Source organism: Silurus aristotelis, assembly GCF_946808225.1.
Source record: "Silurus aristotelis genome assembly, chromosome: 21".
Classification (NCBI taxonomy): domain Eukaryota; kingdom Metazoa; phylum Chordata; class Actinopteri; order Siluriformes; family Siluridae; genus Silurus; species Silurus aristotelis.
In genome coordinates, this window is record NC_139594.1 from 6,905,661 (window position 1) to 6,932,794 (window position 27,134).

A 27,134-nucleotide genomic window follows, 5' to 3' on the forward strand; every position below is an offset into this window, starting at 1 on the left:
ATAGATGAACATTGCAGTCTGTTTTTCATGTAGGTAAGAAGGACATATCAAAGTGGTCTGATGCCTTCAGACTTTGAGGAGTATCTGGTGTTAGTCAGTAGAACCTGAGCAGGAGAACCTCACTGTCAGGGAAACACTGGATGTACCCATGCCATGCCGGGCCGGCCCGGGCGGTGACGTCATCACCCCCAACGCCCCAATGCAGTGTCAGTGATTTTATACACACACACACACACACACACACATACACCAAACCACGGCGCGAGCTCGACCTGCTCCACGGATTTACACTAAGCCGCCTGGAGAAGCAAACCAACAACAGCAGCACGTGTCTTTGTGGATGATACCGGGGTGCTGAAGCGGTGCTCGTGGACGCGTCGGGGAAAGTCGCAGTCGCAGGTCTGCCCTGATTGCACCGAAGCCAAGCCGTCGGCTAAGACCTAGCATTAGCGTTAGCAACGGATTAAATGCTAAATAAGTCATAACAGCCGCTATTTCTATAGTAACTCTTTTATATGCACGCGCCGAATCGCGGTTGCTAGGACTGAGCTAGCATCGCTTTCCGGTGTTAGCATTTCCAACGGTTTCCCGGGTGCGGTTGCATTGCAGTAATGCAATCAAAGCTAGGTAGCTAATGCTAAATGAAGGGATCGAGTGATTGAGTGTGTTTTATGCCTGTGCATGAGGATGGACAGTGACCCTGAGAGGACAGGGACAGGGAAAAGTCTCAGTCGGCCGTGTTGTTGCCCTCGCCGCCGCTACCACCACCGCCGCGCACCGCTCCGTGGAGCAGCTCGGATCTGAACCGCAATCCGGCTTCCCGAAGAACTTCTCCGGGCTGCTCAGGGCTCCAGTCATCATCATGGCATCATGCTAACGACATGGGCTGTGTTTCCAGCTTTCCTTTTACATGGTGCAACTCCGGGACCAAGATCTCACCACAGTGATCTGATGATACACCTTCTCTATATGTCTCTGGATATTCCTGGGTGATAACAGAACATCCTGGACCTACACTAATCCTGCTGTACAATGGCCATTATCAGACCTTCAGCTGACCTGCTGTGCACCCAAAAGACTTTAAAGGTGCAATAAGTTGTTTTTGGTTCCTTCCTAATTATATACAAATAACCAAGAAAATATGTAGGACGTGCTAAAATAAGTTGCACGTGGCCTCAGCTTTAGATGAAGTGTACTAAAAAGGTGCTGAGAAAACTCAATGAACAATTTTTCCGGTCCTGAAGGCTTGTTTGTGTCCAGATCAGCGTCCTGTCAATCATTTTATAGACCCTTCTACAGTGGGTGGAGCTACATGGTATTGAATCATTCAAATGATGAACCCATCTAACCTATGCTAAAGCGAAAAGTTTAACCTAATGCACCTTTAAATCAGTGTCATAACCAGGGTGAGGTGATTGATCAGCTCAGCTGCCGTTAGATAATATGGCAGCTTGCAGACAGCACTGACTTTTTTCGTTTTGTTTTTCTAAACAACTGCCTAGTAATTTGTAAAATCTGCTGCCATGTCGAGCAAAGCATCAGGCAAAGAGAAGAAGTCCGGCCTCGGGAAGAAGTTGTTCAGGAGAGGCTCGGTGCGGTCCGTGGGCAGCTTTATGAGCAGAGTGCTCAAGACCTTGTCCACTTTGTCTCATTTCGGATCGGAGCTCCAGCCACCCGAAGGAGAAAAGGACGACGGAGGATTTGCCGCGTTCAAAAACGAAGGCAAGGGATCGGTGGCCTCCGACGACAGCGACTGCGGCGGCTTCCTCGGTCGGGACAAAGTGCCTGGCGTGTCGGGTCTGAAGAACCATGGCAACACGTGCTTCATGAACGCCATCCTGCAGTGTCTGAGCAACACGGAGCTCTTCGCCGAGTACTTGGCGCTCGAGCAGTTTCGTGGCCAAACTGATGAAGATATACCCAAAACCAACGGAGTTCATCCTCCCAGGAAAGAGAAAGGAGAAGTGACGGAGCAGCTGGCAGGACTGGTCCGAGCTCTCTGGACTTTTGAATACACTCCTCAGCAGAGCAGAGAGTTCAAGGTGAGTCGAAGGGTCTGGGTGGCACAGTATACAGGTATGTGGACAAGAGCAATTTTAACAATGAATATTGTCACAACAAAAGGCTTTAAAGAAATGCAAAGCTTCAGAATATGACATTTTAAATAATAAATCTTATCCCTAATGAATGAGACAGTATTGCTGATGGGATGGAAAATCTCCTTGATATGAAGACGCCAACTGTGAATCTATAAAAGTGCTTTTGTGTAACCTGTAAGTTGGGGGAGTGTGTAGCTCAGTGGAAAAAGCACTGGACTCGTATGTCCAATGGTTCGAAGGTCGTATGTTCAAATCCTGGTCCCTTAAACGAAGCCCTTATCCTTCATCTGCTCACTTGTAAGTCACTCTGGAGAAGGGCGATCGCCAAATGGCGTAATATGCGAGTTGATCGAACGAAGCTTTTAACGTCACTGATGGAAACCTAAGTACCAGACTGTAGGCCATCTTCAGGGTTTCTAAGTGGTTCTTCCCAAAAACGTTACCAAAATCGTATAAAAAGTCTTACAACTACCCTTCACTGTTACTAAGAGACTCGAACACATGACAACGGCTCGAACACAAAGCCAGCGTCATGAAGACGTGCTGTGTTCAGAATCAAGTGGAAAAACTGATGTCCTGCACAGAGCCCTGTCATTAACCCCAGTGAATATCTTTGGTTTTTTTATTGCTGTGCGATAACGCAGAACACCGACCGTTCCCCCCAGATCTCCACACTGATGCTCTTGTAGACGAACAAACACAACTCCTCGCAGCTACGCTCCAAACCGAAGCGATGAAGAGTGGAGCAGAGGGGAATAAATCCGCAAATGAAATGGCCAACAAGTGTATATGTCTAGGATGGGCGGGTGTCCACATACTTTTGAAAGTACCGCGTGTTGGGCTAAAATGTACAACGAGTCGTCGCAAAATACTTTTAGCAAATTGTTATGATTGATGCTATAAAAAGTTTATAATTAAAGACAAAATTCTGAGATTCTGTCAGTAATACATGAAAAACAGGAAGATTATTAAATATAGAATAACTAAAGAGTTTCATATAAATGAAAATAATAGATTTAAATGTATTTCTCATAATAAGTCATCATCATCATCTTTGGTCAGAGTGGCACAAACTGGTTTAGGAAAGTCTGCTGTTTTAATTGAGAAAGCAGAAGAAATAAAGCAGTGCTTGTGAAGAATCTGGAAAGTAAACCATAAAGAACAGAATGAATGTTATGGATATGGACAGCGATGATCAGTGAATGGTGGATGGAGATCAGTTATTGGTTATTAGGAATAATGGAGAGATGAGTTTTTTTTCTTTCTCACATTATAGCTGCAATAAACAGCCTCTCTCTCTCTCTCTCTCTCTCTCTCTCTCTCTCTCTCTCTCTCTCTCTCTCTCTCTCTCTCTCTCGCACATGCTCTCTATTTCTCCCCTTCCCTATCCAATTCTCTCTTTTACCATCTCTCTCTTTCCACCTCTTTGCCTTTCTCTCTGTCACCCATCTCCCCCACTCATCTTTCTTTCATTCTCTCTTTCTTTCTCTCATTAAAACTGCTGTTCATGTTACAAAAAGGATGTAGATTCAGATCTGTGTGGTTATACAGAAATCACACACACACCTCCTGACCAATCAGATTGAAGACTCCAGGTGGAATAGACATGCATGTTGTGCTGTCAGGCCTGGACTCTGTGTAACGTGTGGCTTTTGTTTTGTCCAGAACTCGGTGGCGAAGCGAGCCTTGCAGTACAGGGGAAATGCTCAGCACGATGCTCAGGAATTCCTTCTCTGGCTACTGGACCGTGTGCACGAGGACCTAAACAACATCGGCCATAACAGACCTTCTATAAAGGTAAGCTGTGCTGGAAGTGATGGAGGAATGGTTAAAATTGCTTTAATAAACACATCAAACTCTTTATTTAGTTCGATCCTGTTTTGTTCTGAGTCCAGTACACACACATCTCTTTTACTTTTTTAGTAAACATGACAGTGAGTGGGAGACATGGATCTAAACGGCATTATAAACACTAGAAATTGTTATTGGTCATTGATATGCCATTAGAGGATGTTATAAGGAACAGTGATTCCCATTGATTGATTATTAGGGACAACAGTGATTGATGGACACAACAGTGATCAGTGATTGGTTATTGGGACAGCGGTAATCAGTTTATGGGTTATTGGAACAGTGGTAAACAGTAATTGGTTGATGGTTAAATTGGTGAGCAGTAATTGGTTGATGGTTAAATTGGTGAGCAGTAATTGGTTGATGGTTAAATTGGTGAGAAGTAATTGGTTGATGGTAAAATTGGTGAGCATTGACAACTAATAAACAAAAGAGATTGTAACTGATCATTGATATGATTACCAGTGTTGCTCAGTGATGGTGATCGGTGACTGGTTGATAGTAAAATTGGTGAGCAGTGATTAATGGATGGTTGAATTGGTGGGCAGTGATTGGTTAATTGTTAATTGTATTGACAGCCAATAAACAAACGTGATTGTTACTGATCATTAACAGTGTTGCTCAGTGATGGTGATCAGTAATTGGTTGATGGTAAAAACAAGGAGCGGAGCTTGTGGAAAGATTCTAAACTCCTTCCTTTAACCTCAGTCTATAGTAGACTATTTTCTACTACAGTATTGTTCCTTTACTTTGTGCAACGTCATACCCATGTGCAATGTGTTTCTTTAACCAACTCTCCAATCATTGCACTATAATTTCTTTTGTCATATGGTAGTGTGTAGTCATCTGGTCATTTAGTTAAAGGTGTATTCGTTCACTGTTTGTATTAGCCTATGTATGATCAGTTCAGCACTGCTGTTTGTCTTCTCGAAAATGGAAAGAAATGACTTGTATGATCAGCCATCCTTGCTAGATAATGCTGATTATGATTTGGTATTTGTAAGTTGAACTACTATAATATAGTTAGTCCGAATACTTGATTCTGATTGGCTGAAAGTTTGATTGTTCCTGTCAGTCTAATAGCTTTTTTGAAAGAATGTGCTACATTCTAAACAGTTGTAACCATAGTAACATTTTTAGATCACAATAATTTAATAGTATGGTGTAGAGTCTCCTGCGGCAGTCGACAGTTGCTCCTGTTCGATGTGATTTGTCCTTCGTGGTGGTATGCCAGCGTTACCCTGGATACCGTGGTTTTTGATACACCGCAAAGGCTCAGTGTACTGGTCACAGATGCGCACCAACAACCCGTCCTCTTATAAACTCTGATATGTCTCTTATTGTGTTATGCTGAATGCAATGTTTGATGTAAAGCTGTCCTATTGCTCTTCTGATTCATTCTTCACTTTCTGTTTGAACATCCTATTACACTTTTACTCCCCCTTTGCTGTTATAATATCCCCCACTCTTCTGAGAAGATGTTCCACTAGATTTTGGAGTGTGCTTGTGGAGATCATTTAGCCACTAGGGTGTTAGTAAAGTCAGGTATGATTTAGGTGAGGTGAGGAGGCCTGGGGTGCAGTCAGTGTTTCAAATTCATCCCAGAGGTGTTTAATAGGGTAGAGGTCAGAGCTCTACAGCAGGCCACTTAAGATCTTCCACTCCAAACCATGTAAAGTGTATGTTCATGGAGATGGCTTTGTGCACAGGGGTTAGGTTCATGCTGGAACAGATTAGGGTCTTCTAGTTCTAGTGATATTCTTGCATCCAAAAACATCTTATACACTTGTGTGCCTCCGACTTTGTGGTAACAGTTTGAGGAAGAACCACATATGACTGGAAAAGTCAGGTGTCCCAATACATCTCCATATAGATGTGTGTATAATCTGATCCCAATATTGTGATAAATTCACAATACACTTTTCAGATTTTTTTTTAATGAAATATTAATGATTAATAAATCATTAATGAATCATTATTAAGCAATTAAAAAGAAATATTGCAAACTCACTTGAAGCAGCTGAATGGAAAATCATGTTGTATTCAAATCTTTTTTTAGGACAATTTTAAGCATTTGCATGATTTTGTGTTCTGTTTCTTCTCTTTTCTTCATTTTTAGATGTTCATTTATTAAAAAAAAAATTCAAAGTTAATGTACTTACGTTTTGTTGGTTTGTATGGTCACTCATAGTACAGCCTGGTTAAAATGTGGTCTAAGGAACATTCTGACCAAATTTGGGCCAAGTTTTTCCAACACTCTTTATTTAGGCGCTAGTTTGGAAATTCAGTTATCATTATAATTTCTGATTTGTGTGTCAAACTACTGAGCTACTAATTATAGAGCAGCAAACCAGTCTAATATGTGACCCATCTCAGGTTTCTGAATAGTGGATAGTGATTAGATTTGGGAGACAACAATGTTAAAGGTTCACAATGTTCTCGTCTTTAGAATCCTGGCCTTAGAGATTATTCTGAAGTTGTTTACAGGTTTCTAATGTCACTCAGACACTTTCGTTCTGTTAAAGTAGGAGGTTCTTGGCCACGCTGACTGAGCACAAGTCATGCGAGTTTATATAGAATGCATGAAACAATGCCTTCTATTTATTGTTTTAATTTTCTTCAGGCATTCTCAGTGCTGATGCCCCACGTTATAGGGATGAATCAAGAGCCGGATACACGTTGTTGTTGTTTTTTTTTTTTGATGACAGAACCACTTTATATTTGCATCAACCTTTCTTTTTTTAATTCAGAGCCTGCAATCTCAATCAGCTGAGTAGTTGGCAAATGAGTTGATTTACAGTCCAGCTTGTACCGGCACAACGCTGGTAAAGCAGAGCCGCATGTCAGCCATCAATCTGTTCCAAACCAAGACCGAACAGGAGGAGACGACCGCTCCGTTTACACTTTTATCAACGCCAATCCGCAGTGATATGACCAGACCTCTTATTTAGAAATGTCCAATTCACTTCCTGACAATCAGATGACTTTAAAAACTCGTGACCACGTAACATTTCTGTTTGTGTTTATCAGGTTAATTTAGATTTTTTTCCACAAACACACTTTTGTGTGTAATGTTTGGAAAAACCTAATCATTTATCACATTTTATCGTTTTTGAGAGAGACATGCCAGTTCTTTTTGTTTATATGCGACAGATCATTTAACCATATTAATTTTCCTCGAACTGTTACCTAGAGCAATATAAATAAAAGTACATGTAGCTAGGTCACATTCCACTTCACAAGTTTCTGTTTATATTTAAACATGCTAACTCGTTATATACATATAGGGTTAATAGCTACGCTAAACCAACATGGCTACCATTTTACATTCAAACACCATGCAATTCCAACTGGACTGCAGCGAATTGAAACAAACATCACCGTACAAGAAAACAATGACCTGTAGCATACGTCTGAAGTGTTATTTCGAGCAAACAGTCAGCTAGTGTTTATTTTTTTGTATTTTTTTATTTTTTATATATATAATAATAGAATGACCTGCTCAGTCACTGCACCTAAATCCTACTGAACTGCTCTGGGATGAAGAGGCATAGCGAAGCATTTCAGCTAAATATTTTTGGAGAAACTAAGAGGCTCCATGACGAGTGTGTAAAGCTGTGACTCGTGCTAAGAGAGAATTTCTCTCTGTAAATCTGTATATTTACATATGTTCGGTCAAAATGATCCTTCATACCATTAAATCACCTAGTTTGTTTTATATATACAAGACACATGCATGTATCTCTGGAAAGACAATGAAAGACTGTTTGACCCTTTAAGAGCAGCTGCGGAATAATCGCTTGTGTATCTTACGTTATCGAAGGCACTTCAGAGCCAAACCATTTCTGCTCATCTGGTTTCCAGGTAGAACTATTCAGGATTTTCAGGCATACTACAGTGATGTTAAGTAGACCGGTGAACTAAGTTTCTCTTTAAAGCTTTCAGCCAACAGTCGACACGTTTAGCAGTTATGGGCTTGGCCTTTGGAAGGAGCATGTTCTGAGTATAGTGTCTGTAGGCGTCTGACGGCATTGTTGAATAATAACTATTATTAAAGCGTTACCGCATTAAAGGCTTTGAGTCGAATAACCCATAAGCACAAAACAAGTGGGTGAGCTTGAAACACAGAGTTTGGAGACATGTCTATGCAGTAAATAAAGAGATTCATGAGAAACCTGCAAAATAAAGAATAACAAATAAATAAGAGTGATTATAAGGCATCATAATGATAACGACATTAAACAAACAATAGTATTGAGGGCATCTTTGTATGTGGTAACATTCAATTTTCCCTTCACTTGAAATAGAAGACCCAGAAATGTTCCAGCATGACAATCCCCCTGTGCACAAAGCCAGCTCCATGGGTTTAAGTGAAAGGCCTGCAATAAAGCTTTGACCTCAACTTTTGGGATTAATTGTAATGCTGGTGGCACCCCAGGCCTCCTCAGTCTCACTCTCAGAGTTGAGTTTATTATAACAGAAAATGAGGGCTTAAATCTTTTTTTTTTTTTTTTTTTTTACGCCATACGGATCTTATGGTCAGATGTTCACAAACTTGTGTCCATATAGTGTAAGATTTATTACAGTTTGCTACAGGTCTTGACAAACACTGCTTTAGTTTGTACTCCCTTCAATGTTTTTAGATGGCACAGCTTTCATCGATCCATTGGTGCATCCAATCATTTAATTAGAAAGGAAACGCTGTGTAGCAACCTGTACTTGTATTTAAGTGCTATTGAGTTCCCTTATTGTGCATTTGGCAAAACTTGAGTCACAGAATGCAATCATAAGTGGTCACTGCTGGTCCTTCTTGAGTCTCCAATTTTGATCGGATCATCCAAGCTAGGAAGGGGGGGTGTACCTAATGGTTTGACTAATTTCCACAACAGCCTATAGCGTTTGAGATGATTACTCAGCAGTGGCTTAGCAAAGCAGCTAAACAAGAAGCTGCGTTTTAGCGCTTGTCTAGTTGTCTGTAACCGGGTCATGGGTCATTTGTTATAAGTCTGCAGCACTTTATTAATTTTATCAACTTTTCTACACAGATGTCAAAGCATTTGGCTACCAATAGTTTTAAGGGTAAAGTTTTAAGAACCACTGTGCCCACTGTAGCCTCAGATTCCAATTCTTGTTCTTCCAATGTCTTCTACTTTAGTGTAGCCTATCCCCCTCAAAGTTAACATACTCACCGTGGTTGAACATAGTGAATGTTAAATATACATAGCTTTCCCGTCAGCTCGAAACCAGCCTGGCCATCTTCTTCAAAGTGGTGTTGCCACAGATTTGTCGCTCGGCGCAAGATTTATTTTCGTCACCTATTATGTTAATTGGATGCTTCTGAAATGCTCGAATCTGACACCAAACCGAGATTTTCCCCCATTCTGTTTTAGATCTTTACAATTTTGTGCACTTTTTTATATAGATCTTAAAGATTGCACTGCTGCCACAAGAGTGCATAATTGAATAATTGGATGAAGGAGAATTGTGTCAGAATGATAGTGGGCACATTAATGGATTCTTCATCTATTTCAAAGTACACTTTAGCTGATTTCAGAGCTCTATTTCTGTTAGTCAATATATATATATATATATATATATATATATATATATATATAAGTTATTTATGTATTAGTTATTTATGTATTATTTTCTTAGATATTGGGAATATATAGTAACCTCTGTACGTTGCATCATTATGTTTTTTTTACTTATACAAAGGCAATTTGTCAGATTTTGACTTGAATTCAGTGGTGGACAGTACGTTTTGCGTACCTGTACTTTACAGAAGTATTTCCATTTATTTCATACTTTAATTTCACTACATTTCAAAGGCAAATACTTTCACTTAACTACATTTTGTGAAATCAGTCATTCCTTTTTATTTAGGAGTGGATAAAAACTTACAATGACAATTTAGCATCAGCACAACAGCAAGCAGAACAATTTGAAAGTAATAAATGGCGGATGAACCTCCTGACTCGAACTCGCCACTACACCCGTGGCCTTATTTCCGTGATTTTTTTTTAAGCAGTTGGGGGAAAAAAAGGTTTTGGGCTCATGATAATTTGAATAGATATTAATCAGTGACTCATAAGTATCATTCTATTAATAGATTGTTGTGCTGTATTGATGTGCTCATAAACTGCATTGATTAAACAAGAGTCTTGTGACAAAAATGATAATAGGAACATTATAGCCATAATAAATCATAGTACTTTGAATACATTTAGAAGTACATTTAAAGGCAAATACTTTTGTACTTTTACTCAAGTGAAAGATTAAAGGGAGCACTTTTTTACTTGAGTAATATTTTACCTAATGTATCGCTCCTTTAACTCAAATACATGGTTTGTGTACTTCGTCCACCACTGCTTAAATCACACTATAACTGGGGTGTATTACCACACCCTTAATAAGAAATTGTTTGCTAATAGATAAGCACAATGCAACGGTACACCTCAGGGGTCCATTATAAGCCCGGATCATTCTTCTAAATGAGAGTTTAATTTACATAAACCCTTTTTACCCCTGTGCCATGTTCTTGTGAAAACAAACGAAAATCACATTTACTGATATTGTACAACCCTGATTAAATGTGCAGCTACAACATTCTTCTTCTGTTCTCCTTCTTCTAGCCTCCGATAGAGGAAGATGATGGAGCGCTAGAGGGACCTTCACCCCCGCTGTCAGCTGGCTCTTTTGTCCAGGAGCTGTTTCAGGCACAGTACAGGTATAATAGCGTTTTGCTCGTTTTGTGCTGCTTGGTTTCACTCGGTGGAAATGCCTTCATTTCTCTTCTTCTCCTCTTCAACATGCAGATCTTCACTCACTTGCCCACACTGCCAGAAGCAGAGCAACACTTTTGATCCTTTTCTTTGCATCTCGCTTCCCATCCCGTTACCTCATACTCGGTGAGTAAACACCTTTTTTGTTCTCGTATGGTAAAGTAATGAGCTGCGTGCGCTCACTCAGGGTTAGGACATGTTTTTTTTTTTTCCTCTTATTATCCTGCCATTGTAGTTGTATATTTATGCATACAGTTTAAAGCTTTTCTCCAGCTTTATGACAAACACTCCGGCAGAACGTCACAGAAATGACGTGCTAATTGTGATTTCTGCATTGCTAATGAGACTGTGATTAGCTGCTGGTTTTGTGTACAGGCTTGGGGCAGGAAGCAGGAAGTCTTGGCCTTTTGTTTGCAAACCCGTTTTTCTGTTAGCAGATCACTCCTTTATGCAGAGGACAAACGGGTTTTCAGTTGAAGACGTGTTTGCCTTGCGTGATTGAATTTGCTTTTTTTTTTTTTTTTTTTTTTTTTTTTTTTTGTGTGTGAAAGCAAGCCAGAGACATTGGGTGGGCCTCATTCATGCCAGGACTCACCGATTAGCATGACCTCTGTGTGACTACAAAGGCTTAAGAAAATGCACACGAAGTGATGTAGCCAACTGTACTACTGTTTCCTGAACTGTTTAGGGGCTTTATGTTTTGTTTTTTGTTGTTTGTTTTTTAGAAATAAAGCCTCCACTCTGTATTTCTGTTAATTTTGTTATTCAGGTTTGAAATTAGCGATTAGATTTTGTAGTGTGCTTCTGGAGTGTTCTGTTCAATCAGTCACAGAGGTGTTAGTAGTCAGGTACTGACTTTTTAAAATTAATTAATTTTAACTGGACAAATTTTATTAACGTGCGATTAATGCAGCGCGTATTTTTGTTTGACCGTTTTTATTAAAAATATTAAAAAAATATTAAAGAGTCTAAAACCTGCAACACAAAACACATTTATTTACAGCATCCTTTCTTTTATCAGATATAAAAAATAAAATAAATTTTTAAGCACTAAACATTTGTTTTACTGACCAAGTCGCCAAGTCTCAAATCAAGCACCAAAATTCGCCATGATGCACACATCCGGCAATTAAAACCATCCGTGTGGAAACATAGCAAAGGTTCCGTTTGGTGTCCTGATGATTTACGTAATTTAAAACCTCATAATTACTTTAAAATATGTGCAAGAATATTTTGTCTTCATGCTTTATGCATGTTAAGTTTGGTTTCACTTATAATAAACATACATTTGCATAAAGCATCCATATTTGTCCATGTTAATGTTGATTAGAGTATAAAAAATTTTAAAGGTACTCATGACAATCATGTGATTTAAATAATTTTATTGATTGACAGCCCTGATGTGTGTGTGTGTGTGTGTGTGTGTGTGTGTATATGTATATATATATATATATATATATATATATATATATATATATATATATATATATATATATATATAAAATTTATTTTTGGTGCAGATTCTATGTTTAACTTCTATTTATTACTGCAGATTAATGATTAAAGATGTCCCACTATTAGAAAAGTGATTAGTGATTTAGGGCACATTATCCCTCTAGTGCAATAAGGGCAATTTATTACAGTGAAATGATGACCAGAGGTAAAGGAAGACTGTTTAATTGTGCAGGATCGTGGTGGAGGTTCTTCAACCCTGAGTCACATTCCTAAAGTGATTGTGGTTACACACAGAGTGAAGGCAGGTGGTGAAGCTGCTGGTTTTGCGACTTCTTACTAGAGTTTTTTTTGAGGGATCGTTTTCCTCCTTCACTCTTTTTCATGTGCTAACATTGGTCTTGTCAGATCGCACCCGGTGGTTTGCAGGTCTGAATGCGCACCCAGTAAAAAGATTTCACAGCACCGAGCTGCAAACTTATTGTTGCAACACCAGTCTGAGGGAATCTGCTCCAGAATAAGCAAATTGGGCTCTGTAGATTCAAGGAAAAATTTCATCAGCACTTTTCACCACTGTCTGACTTACAGACCTCTGGATCTTTGGTGAAAAAAACCTTTAAAAAAATGGGAGCAAAAATACTGAAAACTGTTCAAGCTGTGAAAACAACCAAAATGCACTCGGGGGCAATCTCAAGCTTTATAGACGTGACGTGTTCTCATACCGGCGCAAAAAAATGCGTAAGATAAGATTTCAATCAGCGAGTTCCTTCGCAAGTGTTGGCGTTTTACCTTCTGCTGAAAGAAACTGAAAGGTTTGTGCAAGACATGTTTTCTACAAATTCAGTAAATAAGTGTCTATTTGATAGAGTCTCGTGTATTGGAAACACAATAAATAAATAAGTTGTCATGGGTGTGTCTGAATCTGTTATTCGAATTCTTCCCAAGTTCAACCGAGTAAAATATAAGTGAGAAACATAAGTGAACAGGTTTCTGGAATCACCACTACATCTATTTAGTACTCTCTGCTGTGTACTACTTGTAATAGTGTTGCTGTGTTCACCTTCAGGCCCCTGTACGTGACAGTGGTGTATCAAGGCAAGTACTCTCACTGCATGAGGATCGGCGTGGCCGTGCCCCTCAACAGCACCGTCTCCAGGCTCAGAGAGGCCGTTTCGCGTGAGACGAAGATTCCTCCAGACCAGGTGTCCATTCAGAACCTTTTTCCTTCACAGTTTTTAGCTTCGCAGTCACATAGTTTTATGTAGTCACATTTTCACCTGGGTTCAAATACTTTTGTGTATTTTAATGTCAGTTTGTTTCAGTCTGTTTTACACATTCATGTCAATTCACAAAGTAACATTTTCATGTAGTTACACAGTTTCAAACAGTGGCTGATTTTGCCGTTGCTTCGAAGTCATGGCATAGTTTTAAGTATTCTCATATTTTCTTATAGGTTCATTTATTCGCTTTGATTTGCATCATAGTTTCACACAGTCACGTCTTTTCATGTAGCCGATTGGCTTCACACAGTTGTATGTTTCCACATAGCCGCGTATTTATATGTAGTTATAGTTTCAATAGTTTTAATAGTTTCACATTGTCACCTATTTTGACGTAGTTTCAGTCACGTATTTTCTCGTCGTTTCGAATAGTCACTTACTTTCACACAATCACACTTTTTTTTTATGTAGTTTCATATACTATACATATACTATACTATGTAGTTTTACATATTTGTGTAACCTTCACGTAGACCCACACAGTCAGAGGTTATTACTGCCTCTGTAGGTGTATGGAGTTAGTAGTAGAATCTAATTAGCACATTGTTTGTTTTGTGTGTAATGTAGAGTTAGTGCTTTGTAGCTACTTTTACTGAAATTCCAGTAAAAAAGGGTTTGATACTCATTATTGTGAGGATGACTTGCAGCTGATTGTCACATGGTGAGGAGGATAAAGGTAATAATATGGCTTCCACTTACACTAGGTATTAAGAAAAAGCAAATCTTGTAGAAATCAAGTCAGAGATGCTACTGATTAAATGAACGTAAGATACTTCTCATTCGAGAGTTTTGTCTTAAGCATGCTCATATTCTTGCAGGTGGTAGATCACTTGAATGACAGTTTAATGACTGTAGCTGGAGTAGGCTAATTAAAAGTGTGGATGTGTTTGTTTATTCCATCCTCTGGTGTTAATGTAAACACGTCTGCTGCTCTTGTCTGTGCAGTTTGTCCTGACTGAAATGTATTATGACGGTTTCCACCGTTCCTTCTGCGACGATGAAGACGATCTCGACATCATTCAAGAAAGCGACTCCATCTTTGCGTTCGAAACTCCAGAGACATTCAAATTAGAAAGTCTTCGATCTAAAAGAGGTACTGTGACTTTCAATCTCCTAAATAAAATGTGCTATGGAATATGTAACAAGATGAAACAAGAGGCATAATGGAAACGTATTTTGCGTCACTAAAAGCCTTATTTTTGCAGGGAGCCTCCTGGCAAACCTTAATCAGAACAATCTAAAGTACGGCAACGACAGTCCTCGCACCCCATCGTTCATGCAAGGGGCGGTGAATCCGGCCTCGCCCAACAAAAACGCAGGCGCTGATAAGATGATCCTATTGATCTGTAACAGAGCCTGCATTGGCCACCAAGGACGAAGGTAACCACATGAACATCATTTACTCAGCCGCACCTAGCCGAACCAAAGCTTGTTTTACATAGCTGTCTCAAACAGTAGCTTATAGTACAGCAAAAACAATTACACACACCCAGGGTAAAGATATTTCACAACTCCACCCATTCCATATCATGATTTTTGGGAAGTCAATTGGAGAGTCTCCAGGATGTCAGATGGGGTAGGAAAAATTCTGGAGTGAGTTAGATGAAGTGGTGGGGAGTGAAGCAAAGAAAGAACAATTGGTGATTAGGGCAGACTTCAATGGCCATGTAGGTGAAGGGAACAGAGGTGATGAGGATGTGATATGTAGGTATGGTTTAAAGGAGAGGTATGTGAAAGACTTTTCTAAAAGGATTGTAAATGCTTATTTTGAGAAGAAGGAGGATCATAGGGTGACGTATAAGAGTGGAGGAAGGTGCACAAAGGTGGACTATGTTCTATGTAGGAGATGCAACCTGAAGGAGATTGGAGACTGTAAGGTGTTGGCATGGGACAGTGTTGCTAGACAGCATCGGATGGTGGTCTGTATGTTGGCTTTGGAGTTGAAGAAGAAGAAGAGGAGGAGAGTGAGGACTAAATAAAGAATAAGATGGTGGAAACTGAAGGAGGAAGACTGTAGTGTGAGATTCAGGGAAGAGGTCAGACAGGGGCTTGTTGGTGGTGAAGAGGTGCTGGATGATTGGGCAGCTACTGAAGAAGTGATAAGGGAGACAGCTAGAAAGGTACTTAGTGTGACATCTGGAAATAGAAAGGAAGACAAGGAGATCTGGTGGTGGAATGAGGAAGTGCAGGAGAGCATAAGGGGAAAGAGGTTGGCGAAACAGAATTGAGATCTGCAGAGAGATGAGAAAAGTAGACAGGAGTACAAGGAGATGCCGCAGCAGGTAAAGAGGGATGTGGCGAAAGCCGAGGAAAAGGCATACGAGGAGCTGTATGAGAGGTTGAACACTAAGGAAGGAGAGAAGGCTTTGTACTGATTGGCCAGGCAGAGGGACCGAGCTGGGAAGGATGTACTGCATGTTAAAGCAATAAAGGATGGAGATGGAAATGTGTTGACTAGTGAGGAGAGTGTGTTGAGAAGATGGAGGGAGTATTTTGAGCAGCTGATGAATGAGGAAAATGAGAGAGAGAAGGTTGGATGGTGTGGAGATGGTGAAGCAGGAAGTGGATAGGATTAGTAAGGAGGAAGTGAGAGCAGCGATTAAAAGGATGAAGAGTGGAAAGTCGGTTGGACCAGATGACATACCAGTAGAAGCATGGAGATGTTTAGAAGAGATGGCAGTGGAGTTTTTAACCAGATGTTTAACAGGATTTTGGAAGGTGAGAGGATGCCTGAGGACTGGAGGAGGAGTGTGCTGGTACAGATCTTTAAGAATAAGGGAGATGTGCAGACCTACAGTAACTACAGGGGAATTAAGTTGATCAGTCACACCATGAAGTTATGGAAAAGAGTAGTGGAAGCCTGGCTGAGAGAAGAGGTGACCATCTGTAAGCAAAAGTATGGTTTTATGCCAAGGAAGAGCACCACAGACGTAATTTTTGCTTTGAGGATGTTGATGGAGAAGTATAGAGAATTTTAGAAGGAGTTGAATTGGGTGTTCGTGGATTTAGAGAAAGCATATGACGGGGTCTCGAGAGAGTTGTGGTATTGTATGAGGAAGTCTGGTGTGTCGGAGAAGTATGTGAGGGCGGTGCAGGACATGTATGAGGACAGTGTGACCGCAGTAAAGTGTGGGGTAGGAACGATAGACTGGATCAAGGAGGAGGTTGGACTGCATTAAGGATCAGCTCTGAGCCCTTTCCTTTTTGCAGTGGTGATGGACAGGTTGATAGACAAGGTATATTGTGATTTGTGGTGAGAGTAGGTTGAGAAGGTTGAGAAGAGCCTGGAGAAGTGGAGGTATGTGCTGGAGAGAAGGGAAATGAAAGTCAGGAGGAGTAAGACAGAGTACATGTGTGTGAATGGGAGTGATGGCAGTGGAGTGGTGCGGTTGCAGGGAGGAGAGGTGGTGAAGGTGCAAAGTAATGGAGAGTGTGTTAAAGAATTGAAGAAAAGAGTGCAGGCAGGGTGAAGTGGGTGGAGAAGAGTGATTAAAGTAGTGGTGGCGACACCTAACAGGAGAAGCCGAAAGAAGAAGAAAAATTAGAACGTCTACACTGTAAAATGACACAAGAGGACATTTTAGTTACTCAAGTTCTCATCATAAGAAAGAAGGAAGAAACACAAAAGCTGTATGTCAAGGCTTAAGTGAGGACATTAAAATTTGGTCATAGCTGGCAACAGGACTGTGAACTTCCAGTATCCTTTAAGTATCCCTGTAATTTGTACTAATTGGCTTACAGACAACCAAAGGGCTTATCAGACTGGTGATTTAGGCTGCTTTTAAAAATGAATAGAGGATTGTTTAACACTTATAATTTAGAAACAATTCTTTTTTACCCGAGGATATGAAACCCTTTCCAATTTTATGACAATGGTGTCAGAAAACACAAACTGTATTAATATGGAGATTTTATGACAACTGGAACTGGAAGGTGCAGTCAGCAGTAAGTGTGAAAAGATTTCACGTGGCGATCAATAACAAAGCCCTGACTTGAATCCCAGAGTACATTTGTGAACCAAACAAATGGGGAAATAAAAAAAAAAAAAATTAGGAAATTAGAGTTTTTAGATTAGTAGAAGACTTGACCAAACAGGTTCTCCCAGGCCAAATCACAAACATGTTTGAAATGTTACAGTTTTTGTTTCCTGTTTAAGGTTTGGCCTTCCATTTGTACTGTACATGGAGCGCACTGTAACCTGGGACGTTCTTCAGAAGGCCATACTGGAAAAGATGCATCATCTGTTGAGACAAGGAGTTTACATCCAGGTCAGTGTGCCATGCAGCCTTGGATTCATTCGCATTCTTAGAAGTGTTCGTTATCGTCGTGTGCAATTTCTTTTTATTGCTACAGTGATTTGTTTTTCCGTAGTTTTTTTGTCTCCTTCATCATCATCATATTGTTATTATTAATGTATGTTTGGTTTTGGCATACTCTGGTTTGAAAACCAGTCGTCTTTGTTTTAGGTGGGGCCTTTCAGCCTGCGAGTGGTTGGTGTGGTCGGGATCACATACTTGTTACCACAGGAGGAATTTCCTTTGTGTCACCCCACTGTGGAGAGGTTGGGCTTCATCCTTGAAAATTACAGCTCAGATTTTAGCCGCTTCTCTAAAACTTTGTAAATCTCGCTCGACTCTTTTTTTTTTATTAGAGACGGCAGGATAACACTTTTTCTTTTCATATAAATATTCTAAACCATCACCCGTTACCTATATATGTCCGATACTGTACCCGAGAACCTAAAAATCATACTAGAAGAAAAGTATAGATACATTACAGCACAACTTCCTCCATTACATGTGAAAAATCACCAATTCCAATATGACCTGAGTAAACGTTTTAAAGAATCTGATTTTAACAGTTTTAAAATGGCCAAAAAAGTACCCAAGTACAGTAATTACCGTATTTTCCGGACTATAAGCCGCTACTTTTTTCCCACCCTTTGAACCCCGCGGCTTAAACAATAAAGCAGCTAATTTTTGGATTTTTCCTGGCTTTTTCCCGGTTTCACAAGCTTAAAGCCAAAAAAACTGAGACCCATAACATTAGACCAATGAAATTGCGGAACAGGTTAAGGTGAACCAATGAAATTCTTTATAATAAATCAGATGCGCGCCCACTGAATCGGGCCGCACCACATCATAAATATGGATGATGTTCCTCTGACGTTTGACCTGCCGCTCACTCAGACTGTCTACAGGAAATGCGAATCATTCGTTATGCTGAAAACAACCGGGCATGAAAAAACTTCACCTGTGTTCTGAGCTGCACGGCATCGGGAGAAAAAAAATCACCGATGGTGATTTTTAAACGCACGACGATGCCAAAAGATAAACTCGAGAGAGAAATTGTTGTGAAAGGAAGGAGGAAGACAGTGAACAATGACTTTCTTGGTAGGCTTCTGTTTAGATACAAGCCGTGTAACAGACACTGTCTTTTATTAAAGCCTGTGTAAAGTTCATTAGTTTCAGTGTAGACAGGTGTGGCGTATTTATGTTCAAAATAAAAATCTTTGTCAAATTCAGTGGCTTATATTTGGGTGCGCTTAATAGTCCGGAAATTACGGTAAGTACGTTTACTTAAATGCTTTACACCAATTGTTTTCTTCTAAGAAAAGCTTTAAACTGTTTAAAATACCAAAAGGAGCGAACTAAATCCTCTTATACAAAAAATCACTAGATTTTGGAGTGTGTTTGTGGATATTTGTGCTCAGACACAAGGGTGTTAGTAAAAGTCAGGTACTGGTGTCAGGGTGAGGAAGTCTCAGGTGCAGTCAGCGTATCGGTTCATCCCAAAGGTGTTAAGTAGGGCTCTTTTCAGAGCTCTATAGCAGGCCTTGATCTTCCACTCTAACCCATGCAGAGCATATCTTCATGGAGCTGGCTTTGTCATGCCAGAACAGGTTTGGTTCTCTTAGTTCAAGTGAAGGGAAAATGTGGTACCACCAGTGGTATATAAGCAAATCAGTTAGGTGTCTCTTATATAATTATATGCAATTAATTGTAACTAAAGCAACAATAGTGTCTTTATATGTCAAGATTTCCAGTTACAAGAATGTCTTTTTTTATTTAATTTAATATAAGATTTGAGTTTTTTCGATATCTGATCCAAAAATATATTTCGCAGTACCGATCCTGGGTGTTAAATTGGTGTCATATGTACATCATTGTGTGTTTGACACACACAGGCCAGAGCCTGAAATAGTATCCTCTGACCTACTGTGTATTTTGCAGGGCATACAAATCCTGTGGTGCAGGGGGCCCTCCTCATGTCAAGATTGTAGTGGAGTGGGACAAAGAGACCAAGGATTAGTAAGTGTTTTGCTTTACTGGCTATTTCTGCAAGCCTGCAGCTTTTTGATTTTCTCTGCTCATATGTGTGCTTAAATGTAGCCCTTAGAGAACTAAAGGGACGTGTTACAGCCTGCAAAATGTTCTTAGCATCTAAAAAAAAAACCCATTTGCTGGCACATTTGTTGATTCGTGCAACCACACTGAAATGGCAGTCGTCTAAGACACGGTGTAAAGTAAAATCGGTTCGTGATTAGTGATTAGAAAGCCGTAAGCACAATGCAAGTGGTTTGTGATCGCTCGTCCTTGCAGTTTGTTCGGCCACACGGAGGAAGAGTACATCCCTGACGCCGAGAGTGTGTACCTGCACCGTGAGCAGCACCATCAGCCCCAGGCTTGTACCCTTGCTCAGTGCTTCCAGCTCTACACCAAAGAGGAGCAGGTAATGACCAGACCACTTTCCTACCATTGGGGGGAAAAATGCCTTAAAATAATATTGAAAATGATAAGTTTTTCTTTTCTTCCATTTGCTTCAAACCAGATTTGAGATTTGCTCGAACAGATGTTAAATGGCATCGAACCAACCTTTCTGCTGTGTGTGCTGTTTTATAAATTGTTCCGTTCCACAGGGACGGCTTTAACCCTGGAATTGCGCCACACGCAGTGTAAAAAAGCCCTGTGGTTAGCCTGTTCAGTGGCTTTCCGGAGCGTGGTTTGAAGACTGTACTGTTTTAAGTGGAACGAGCGCACGCTAGAGAAAGTTGTTGTTTCTAAGGAAGCTTTGAAAATTGTTCATGTGTTCATGTGTATGAGTTATTTATGGCCGTTTCCTGTGATGTGTGTGTGGTGTTCCAGTTGGCACCAGATGATGCCTGGCGATGTCCGCACTGCAAGCAGCTTCAGCAAGGCCGCATCAAGCTCAGCCTTTGGACCCTGCCCGATGTTCTCATCCTGCACCTTAAGAGGTTCAGACAGGTATAACTCAAGAGCTCCGGGTTCTCAGGAGACAGACGCTTGCGTTTATTTACTTTCCAACTCTTTAAAAAGTCGTGGAAATATCGAGGATAGGCAACGTTACATGACTTAAAAAAATGCCCCGTGGTTTCGCGACTGAAATCGTCATCTCAGAGTTAATTTTCAAACGAAACCATATTAGAGTGGACATAAGAAAGACAAAAGAAATAAAAGAAGAGAGATGAACTATTTATTTATATCTCTTAGAACTAAGAAGTGAGTTCAAATGATCATTTATCGTTTTGTGCTTCACATCAGGCCGCATCACTCAATATGGCGGATTATGTTCCTGTAACACAACACCCTGTCATGTTTTATTCCTTTATTTAACTTGAACTTTCAGAGGTTGCTTGGATCAGGGGTAGCACTGAGATACCTGGGCAAAGGGAAGTGGCAGCTCAGTGGACTTGCAATCAAAAAGTTTTGGGTTCAACAAGGCCCTTATGGGTTGTACAAGGCCCTTATCTTTCAGCTGATTAGTTAAATAAGATGATCGTAAGTTACTCTGATAAAAGCGTCTTGCCAAATGCTGTAAATGTAAATGCTGAAGATCGATTTAAAGAGGATTGGATTTACATTTAGCCCTGGGGTAATTTCCTGTTTTACAGGAGTCTGATTTTTCTCCCGGATCGGCCGTGTCAAGTGTTTTACTCAAGTCGAATGGAGAAAATTACACACCGATTACCTACTTGATCTTGTTTCTTGTTTGTTTGTTTTGTTGCTACTTGTAATTATATTTAGTCCCCCCCAGATATTAACCATGAAATCACAAAATAAAAAAATGGATGCTTCTGAAGAAACACTTAACCGTGCTCCCGATCTGGGTAATTACACATCGCATTTTTATGCTCCACAGTCTCTTTGATCACGTGATCACAGTGTCATGAATCATGTGACCACTTGCCCCGATTAGATTTCCTGAGGCGACACGTCAGAAATGAATCACAGATGCCCTTAAACTAAAGCAATCCAAATAGGGCTTTAGATGTTATGCATGGTGATTTATTGTTAGGAATGTTAGAATGATTCCTCACAGTTCCTCTGGATCTTGCAGGAGGGAGATCGGCGGGTGAAAATGCAAAATATGGTGCACTTCCCACTGCTGGGCATGGACATGGCTCCACATATGGTGAAAAGGAGCCAGAGCAGCTGGAGTCTCCCATCGCACTGGTCGCCGTGGAGAAGACCTTACGGCCTGGGCCGTAACCCTGATGACTACCTGTATGACCTGTACGCCGTGTGCAATCACCATGGAAACATGCACGGAGGGCACTACACAGGTAGCACCACGACTTACGATTCATTAGATCTATGTGCATCGTGTGGTTAAAAAACAAACTGGATTGTTTCCAAATTTGGATTTTTTCCCCCCCTCATACAGCATATTGTAAGAACTCTATTGACGGACAATGGTACTGCTTTGATGACAGCGAAGTCCAGACAATGGCTGATGAGGAGGTGTGCCAGCAAACAGCCTACATTCTCTTTTACCAGAGGAGAGCAACTATTCCTTCATGGTCTGCTAACAGCTCTTTGGCTGGTGAGCCTCATTAAACATTTCTTTATGCTCAGCAAGATGAATTACAGACTCCTAGCACAGCCCTTTTTCACAGATCTTTTTTTTTCTTCAATGCAGTGACACAGATGTGTTTTTGCCTTTTTCAGCGAATGACCGAATCATTGTTTTTTGTGAATGTGTCAGGTGATTATGTGTTGCTTTGTTTGGATCAGGCTCCACCAGCTCCTCTCTGTGTGAGCACTGGGTTAACCGGATTCCTGGCAGCAAACCTCCCAGCCTGGCCTCGGGAGCCTCCTCGCGGCGGACATCCCTCGCTTCCTTGGCCGAGTCTATGGAGTTTCCTGGAGATCGCAGCGAAGACGACGGTGAGAAGAGCGCGTCCGTGGCGCTTTTAATTCTGCACGCTACTGTATTCTATTTCTTGCGTGTTCTGTGCGCATTACTTACTTTCTTGCACCTTTCGCAGTGTTTCTTGGTCATTTCGGGGGCATGTCGAACTCGACTAGAAGTTTTACAGCCAGTAAATATAGATGTAAACCAACTGACGTACATAAAAATCCCATTTTGTCCACTTGTGGTTAATTTTTGGGAGGTCTGTGGAAGTGCAAGTTACCCTCGATTTTTTTTTTTTTTCATACCTAACCACATTTTGGCCACTGCTTAATTGCAGCTGAACATTTTCTGTGTAAATACTCCTGAAATATCATGGAAACACTGTGAAACATCCGTGGTCTTTGGGGAAAAAAAATACTAATGATTAATGATCTCAGTCTCAAAATGTCTGCAATTGTCTCCATGATGACTCTCTCTACTTTCCCTCCTGTAGCTTTCTAGCATTAACACGGGAATCGGTCTCCTGGTTCAGTTAAGGCAAAATGCATGCTGCTGCTCTTTTCATTCAGTTCTGGTATCAGCGCATTAGTTTAAATCTCTCTCCCTTTTCATCAAGGAGGATTCTCCACCCGACCCTTTGTGAGAAGCATTCAACGTCAGAGCTTGTCTTCCAGATCCTCCATAGCTAGCCCGCTAACCTTCAGTGAGAACGGGATGAAGCCCTCCTGGTCGTTGTCTGCCAAGCTTCAGATAAGGTCGAGCTCGCCCTCGCGCTTCTCTTTAGACTCGCGTTCGTCGCCACCGCTAGAGAGGATCGGAGAGGCCTGTGACGACAAGGTTTCGACGTCATGCTTCGGGAGCTACAGCAGGCAGGAGCGCCAAACCGGGAGCAAAGCCCCGCTTGCCATGATGGAAGGAAACAGCAGTGATGATGGCTGTAAAAGGAACACCGACGAGGTCTACTCCAGGGCCCCCACTGCGGCTGACAAGAAGAGCTCGAAAGGAGAACCGTTGGACAACAACAACCAGATAACTGCTGTGGACCAGAATGTGCATGGGACTCCTTCCAAGGAGCCAAAGCACAAGAGCTCAGGAGGCTCTGTGTCAAAGACAGAGGTGTCTGGTTCCAAAAAGACCTCGACCAAGACAAAAGGGGATCAAGAGAAGCTGTCTAAGAAGCGCCAAAGCACCTCAGCCACCCAAAAGTCTCCTTCTTCCCAAGTGTCTTCCAGCTCTCAAGGGAAAGGTGCCAAAGTGACCAATCTGAAAGAGAGAAGTGACTCTGCCAAGGCGAAAGCCATCTCTCCTGGAACCCAATCGAAGATGGAGTCTTCCCAGTCCCCGGATGCAGCATCGCCATCCGGAGCCGCAAAAACAAAGCAGCGTCTGACCCCAACCCCTCTGTCGTCCGCTTCCCCCTCACCCACAGTAAAGAAAAGTTCTTCGGTGATGGAGAAGAGCTCCAGCTTGTCATCAAGCAGAAAGAAGTTGGCCGAGAGGACCTCTAGCCGGGAATTGTCTCAAGCCAGTCCCCTGACAGATAGACCTCGAGTGCTGCTAAAGGGTGCAGAAGGAGGCCGGCCTGAGCGGAAGCCGGTTCGGAGCTCAAGCAGCAGCTCCTCTCTCACCAGCCTGCGGTCTCCCAGTATCTCATCCAAAGACCTACGACGGTCCAGCAAGTCCGAGGACAAAGGTCTCTCCTTCTTCAAAAGCGCGCTGAGGCAAAAGGAGACGCGCCGCTCTACCGATCTGGGCAAGAGCGCCATTCTCTCTAAGAAGGCGAGTGAGAGGACAGCTAAGTCGACCAGTCAAACCAAGCTCAGTACAGAGGATGGTGATGGTGACGGAAATTCTTCACCCGCCTCACTCTCTAGCAAGACTGCCAGCGAAGACAAGGAGACGCCCAAAAATTCCACCTCTCTCAAACGTTCACTGTTACCCGTAGGCAAGTCCAAGTCTTCCAGTTCAGATGCCATCCTTCAGTCCCCTGTCAACGGGAAGAGGCCTCTCGAAAAGACCGCCTCGTCCCGGAAGCTTTCCTGCAGCATGCAATCCGGGCAACAGAGACGCATCAATAATATTTAAAACTGTCGTTTTTTTTTCTGCAATGCAGCTATTTTTTTTGATGTGCCTAAGATATTTATACCCACTCTCACAGGTTCTCGTGTGCATGTGTGAGTGCAAGTATATACATATAGCATATAACTTTTACTTTTCTCAAAGAAAATGTGTACATTATCAGAAGCGCCTTTCTACCCTGCCACGGAGACGATTCGATGGCAAGGGTGCGGTGTTCGACTTTACTACTGTATAAACTCCAAATGGGTTGTTCCGACTTAGCACTTTGTATGTGTATGTATATATATATATATATATATATATATATATATATATATATATATATATATATATATATATATATATATATATATATATTATTATTATTATTATTTTTTTTTTTTCTGTTTCAAGCCAGGTGTACCCAAGACTGTGTAATATGATTTATATTTTTTAACATTTGTCTCTGGTTTTCTTTTTGGAGACGTCATTCGGGTCTTCGTAAAATCGTTCCTCGCCGTACTCGCAACAAATTGCTTCACCTCTACACTTGGTGCTATTTAAAGGGCGACGTTTCTGTGGCGAAAACACGGAATCTCAGTGGAGGTTCGATGGAGGTTCTTACCTGGCTCACCTGTGAATGTATGTAGTCTTATACAGAAGGTCAGAAGTAGAATTTGTCATGAGCACCAATTGAAAACATTTACTTGTAGTACCCCACACAATGGAATAATAAACAAGTGTTTCAGTAGCGTCGCTGCCCCTAGAAAGAAGTATACGCAGCATTGCCTACTGTAAACTAATAGCCCAATTTGTAGGAATGAGCGTTTATTTATTAATTTTTTTTTTCTCTCAACAGTAATAACACAATCTTTTTGTTTTGAGTTTTTTTTTGTTGTTGTTTTTTCGCACTTGAGATGCGTGTGCTTTACTTTCCACCTCGAAGTGGAGAGGTCAAGGCAACGTAGCTCTGCATGAAGTTCTGTTTGGTTCCTTTTTGTTTGGAAATATGAACCACACAGTCATATCTATTTCCCATACTGTTTTCATGTTTTTTGCTAAATCAAACTCCAGCAGCATTTATTCGTTTTAGCTTCAGCTAGCTTTGAACAAAGGCCAAACCCATTTTTGTGTCCTCTACCGTGTGAATTACCAGTGCAATAGTTTGCAGAACTTTGTAGATGGAAAAAAATATATATAGATATATATTTACCCCTGTATTTAAGAACTATAACATTGAAACTTAGTGTTTTCTCCAGAACGATTTTTAATAATAAATATTTTATGTATGCAATAGAAATGAAAACGAGAGAGTTTGTTAGTTTAATAATAGGGGTATTAAAATGCTGGAATGCTGTGCCATTACAAGTCCTTTTTTTGAACAGAATATATTATTTTCCCTTCAATCTGCATCAAGAATTATAATATAGTAATATAAGATTCGGATGCTTACCCAAATTTTTTTTTTCCCCTGAGCGATCACAGGAGAAAGTGTATTGTAAAGATAGTATACTGTAGTAGTAGGTTTATGGGAACAACAGTTTGAGGAAGTCAGCACATAGCCTTAAATAAGCAGTGCACCCTTTGATGTTACAGACAAATCAGTGTCTCATCTAATCTTCACAATGGTTGTTCTTCAAATTCAATTCTTCCACTTATTTTTTTTATATACTGGGTGCAACACTTTCCCATCTAGTCAGTACTATGGAGATTTTTTTGGCTGAATAGGACCAAAATCTGTTGCTTGCAAATATAATAACTGTTTATATATATATATATATATACACACACGCACACACACACACATACACACAGTAAGTTGCCTGTTTATGCCATGGTGCCCCAAAACAAATACGGCATACTGATACCGGTGCTATCAGTGTTTGTGTTTCGAAGCTTAAATGTAGCTTAATTGAACCTTTTTTTTTTCTCACATCTGTGCACTCACTAAAGATACCATTTGAAGAATTTTAGCAAGCAGTATTGCATGATAATGATGATGAGGACACTAATGCATGCACATAACTATGCAAGTGAATGTTGCTTAAAAAAAGAATAATATTCTGGTTACCAATGTTTCTGTAGTTCTATAGTTCAGTAGTGGGAAGCATGAATTGCTTTATTTTGTACTGCTTTTTTGCACACTTTTATTGTGTCCCAAAAAAAGGAATGCCGGCTCTGTAAGCGTTCGGTTTTAACTCCATTTCTTTTGAAATATCGGGAAAAAAAAAAAATCCTTTTTTTTTGCAGAGTGTTTTTTTTCTTATATGTGTGTTTACAACCTCATGTTTTGTATGTTCAGTGTTTTACCACCAACACGAACACACTCTCACACACACACACACACACACACACACACACACACACACACACACACACACACACACACACACACACACACACACACACACACACAGTGAACACCACTCTCATCACTCGGGACGTCCTGGTCG

At 40.8% G+C, this 27,134-nt stretch overlaps 1 protein-coding gene and 1 long non-coding RNA gene across 3 annotated transcripts; one reads left to right on the forward strand and one right to left on the reverse strand.

Annotated features, from left to right (window-relative positions):
- Positions 1-203: 203 nt before the first annotated feature.
- usp31 (ubiquitin specific peptidase 31) lies at positions 204-24,981 on the forward strand. 2 transcript variants are annotated; one of them, XM_083524343.1, is made up of 16 exons: positions 204-2,042; positions 3,765-3,896; positions 10,586-10,680; positions 10,769-10,861; positions 13,254-13,389; positions 14,413-14,560; positions 14,673-14,847; positions 17,624-17,735; positions 17,934-18,028; positions 19,701-19,778; positions 20,070-20,199; positions 20,613-20,732; positions 21,826-22,051; positions 22,153-22,311; positions 22,503-22,655; positions 23,240-24,981. In XM_083524343.1, exons 1-16 carry the CDS (start codon positions 1,524-1,526, stop codon positions 24,706-24,708), a joined length of 3,840 nt encoding a protein of 1,279 aa, XP_083380469.1. In that variant the 5' UTR covers positions 204-1,523; the 3' UTR covers positions 24,709-24,981. The 2 variants fall into 2 exon arrangements, with proteins under 2 accessions (XP_083380469.1, XP_083380470.1); XM_083524344.1 differs by having other exon boundaries at positions 23,243-24,981.
- Positions 24,982-25,732: 751 nt separating this feature from the next.
- LOC310717022 lies at positions 25,733-26,906 on the reverse strand. The gene is made up of 2 exons (XR_014530729.1): positions 26,473-26,906; positions 25,733-26,440 (listed from the first exon to the last, which is right to left on the reverse strand). It is a non-coding gene; the product is annotated as an uncharacterized lncRNA (long non-coding RNA).
- Between the last annotated feature and the right edge of the window lie 228 nt (positions 26,907-27,134).

Bases quoted from the DNA above. Each gene is read 5' to 3' on its own strand.
- usp31 (XM_083524343.1), top strand. From the start codon at position 1,524: ATGTCGAGCAAAGCATCAGGCAAAGAGAAGAAGTCCGGCCTCGGGAAG. The intron at 17,736-17,933 runs GTCAGTGTGCCA...TCTTTGTTTTAG, and splicing joins GACAAGGAGTTTACATCCAG to GTGGGGCCTTTCAGCCTGCG. The intron at 19,779-20,069 runs GTAAGTGTTTTG...TCGTCCTTGCAG, and splicing joins GACAAAGAGACCAAGGATTA to TTTGTTCGGCCACACGGAGG.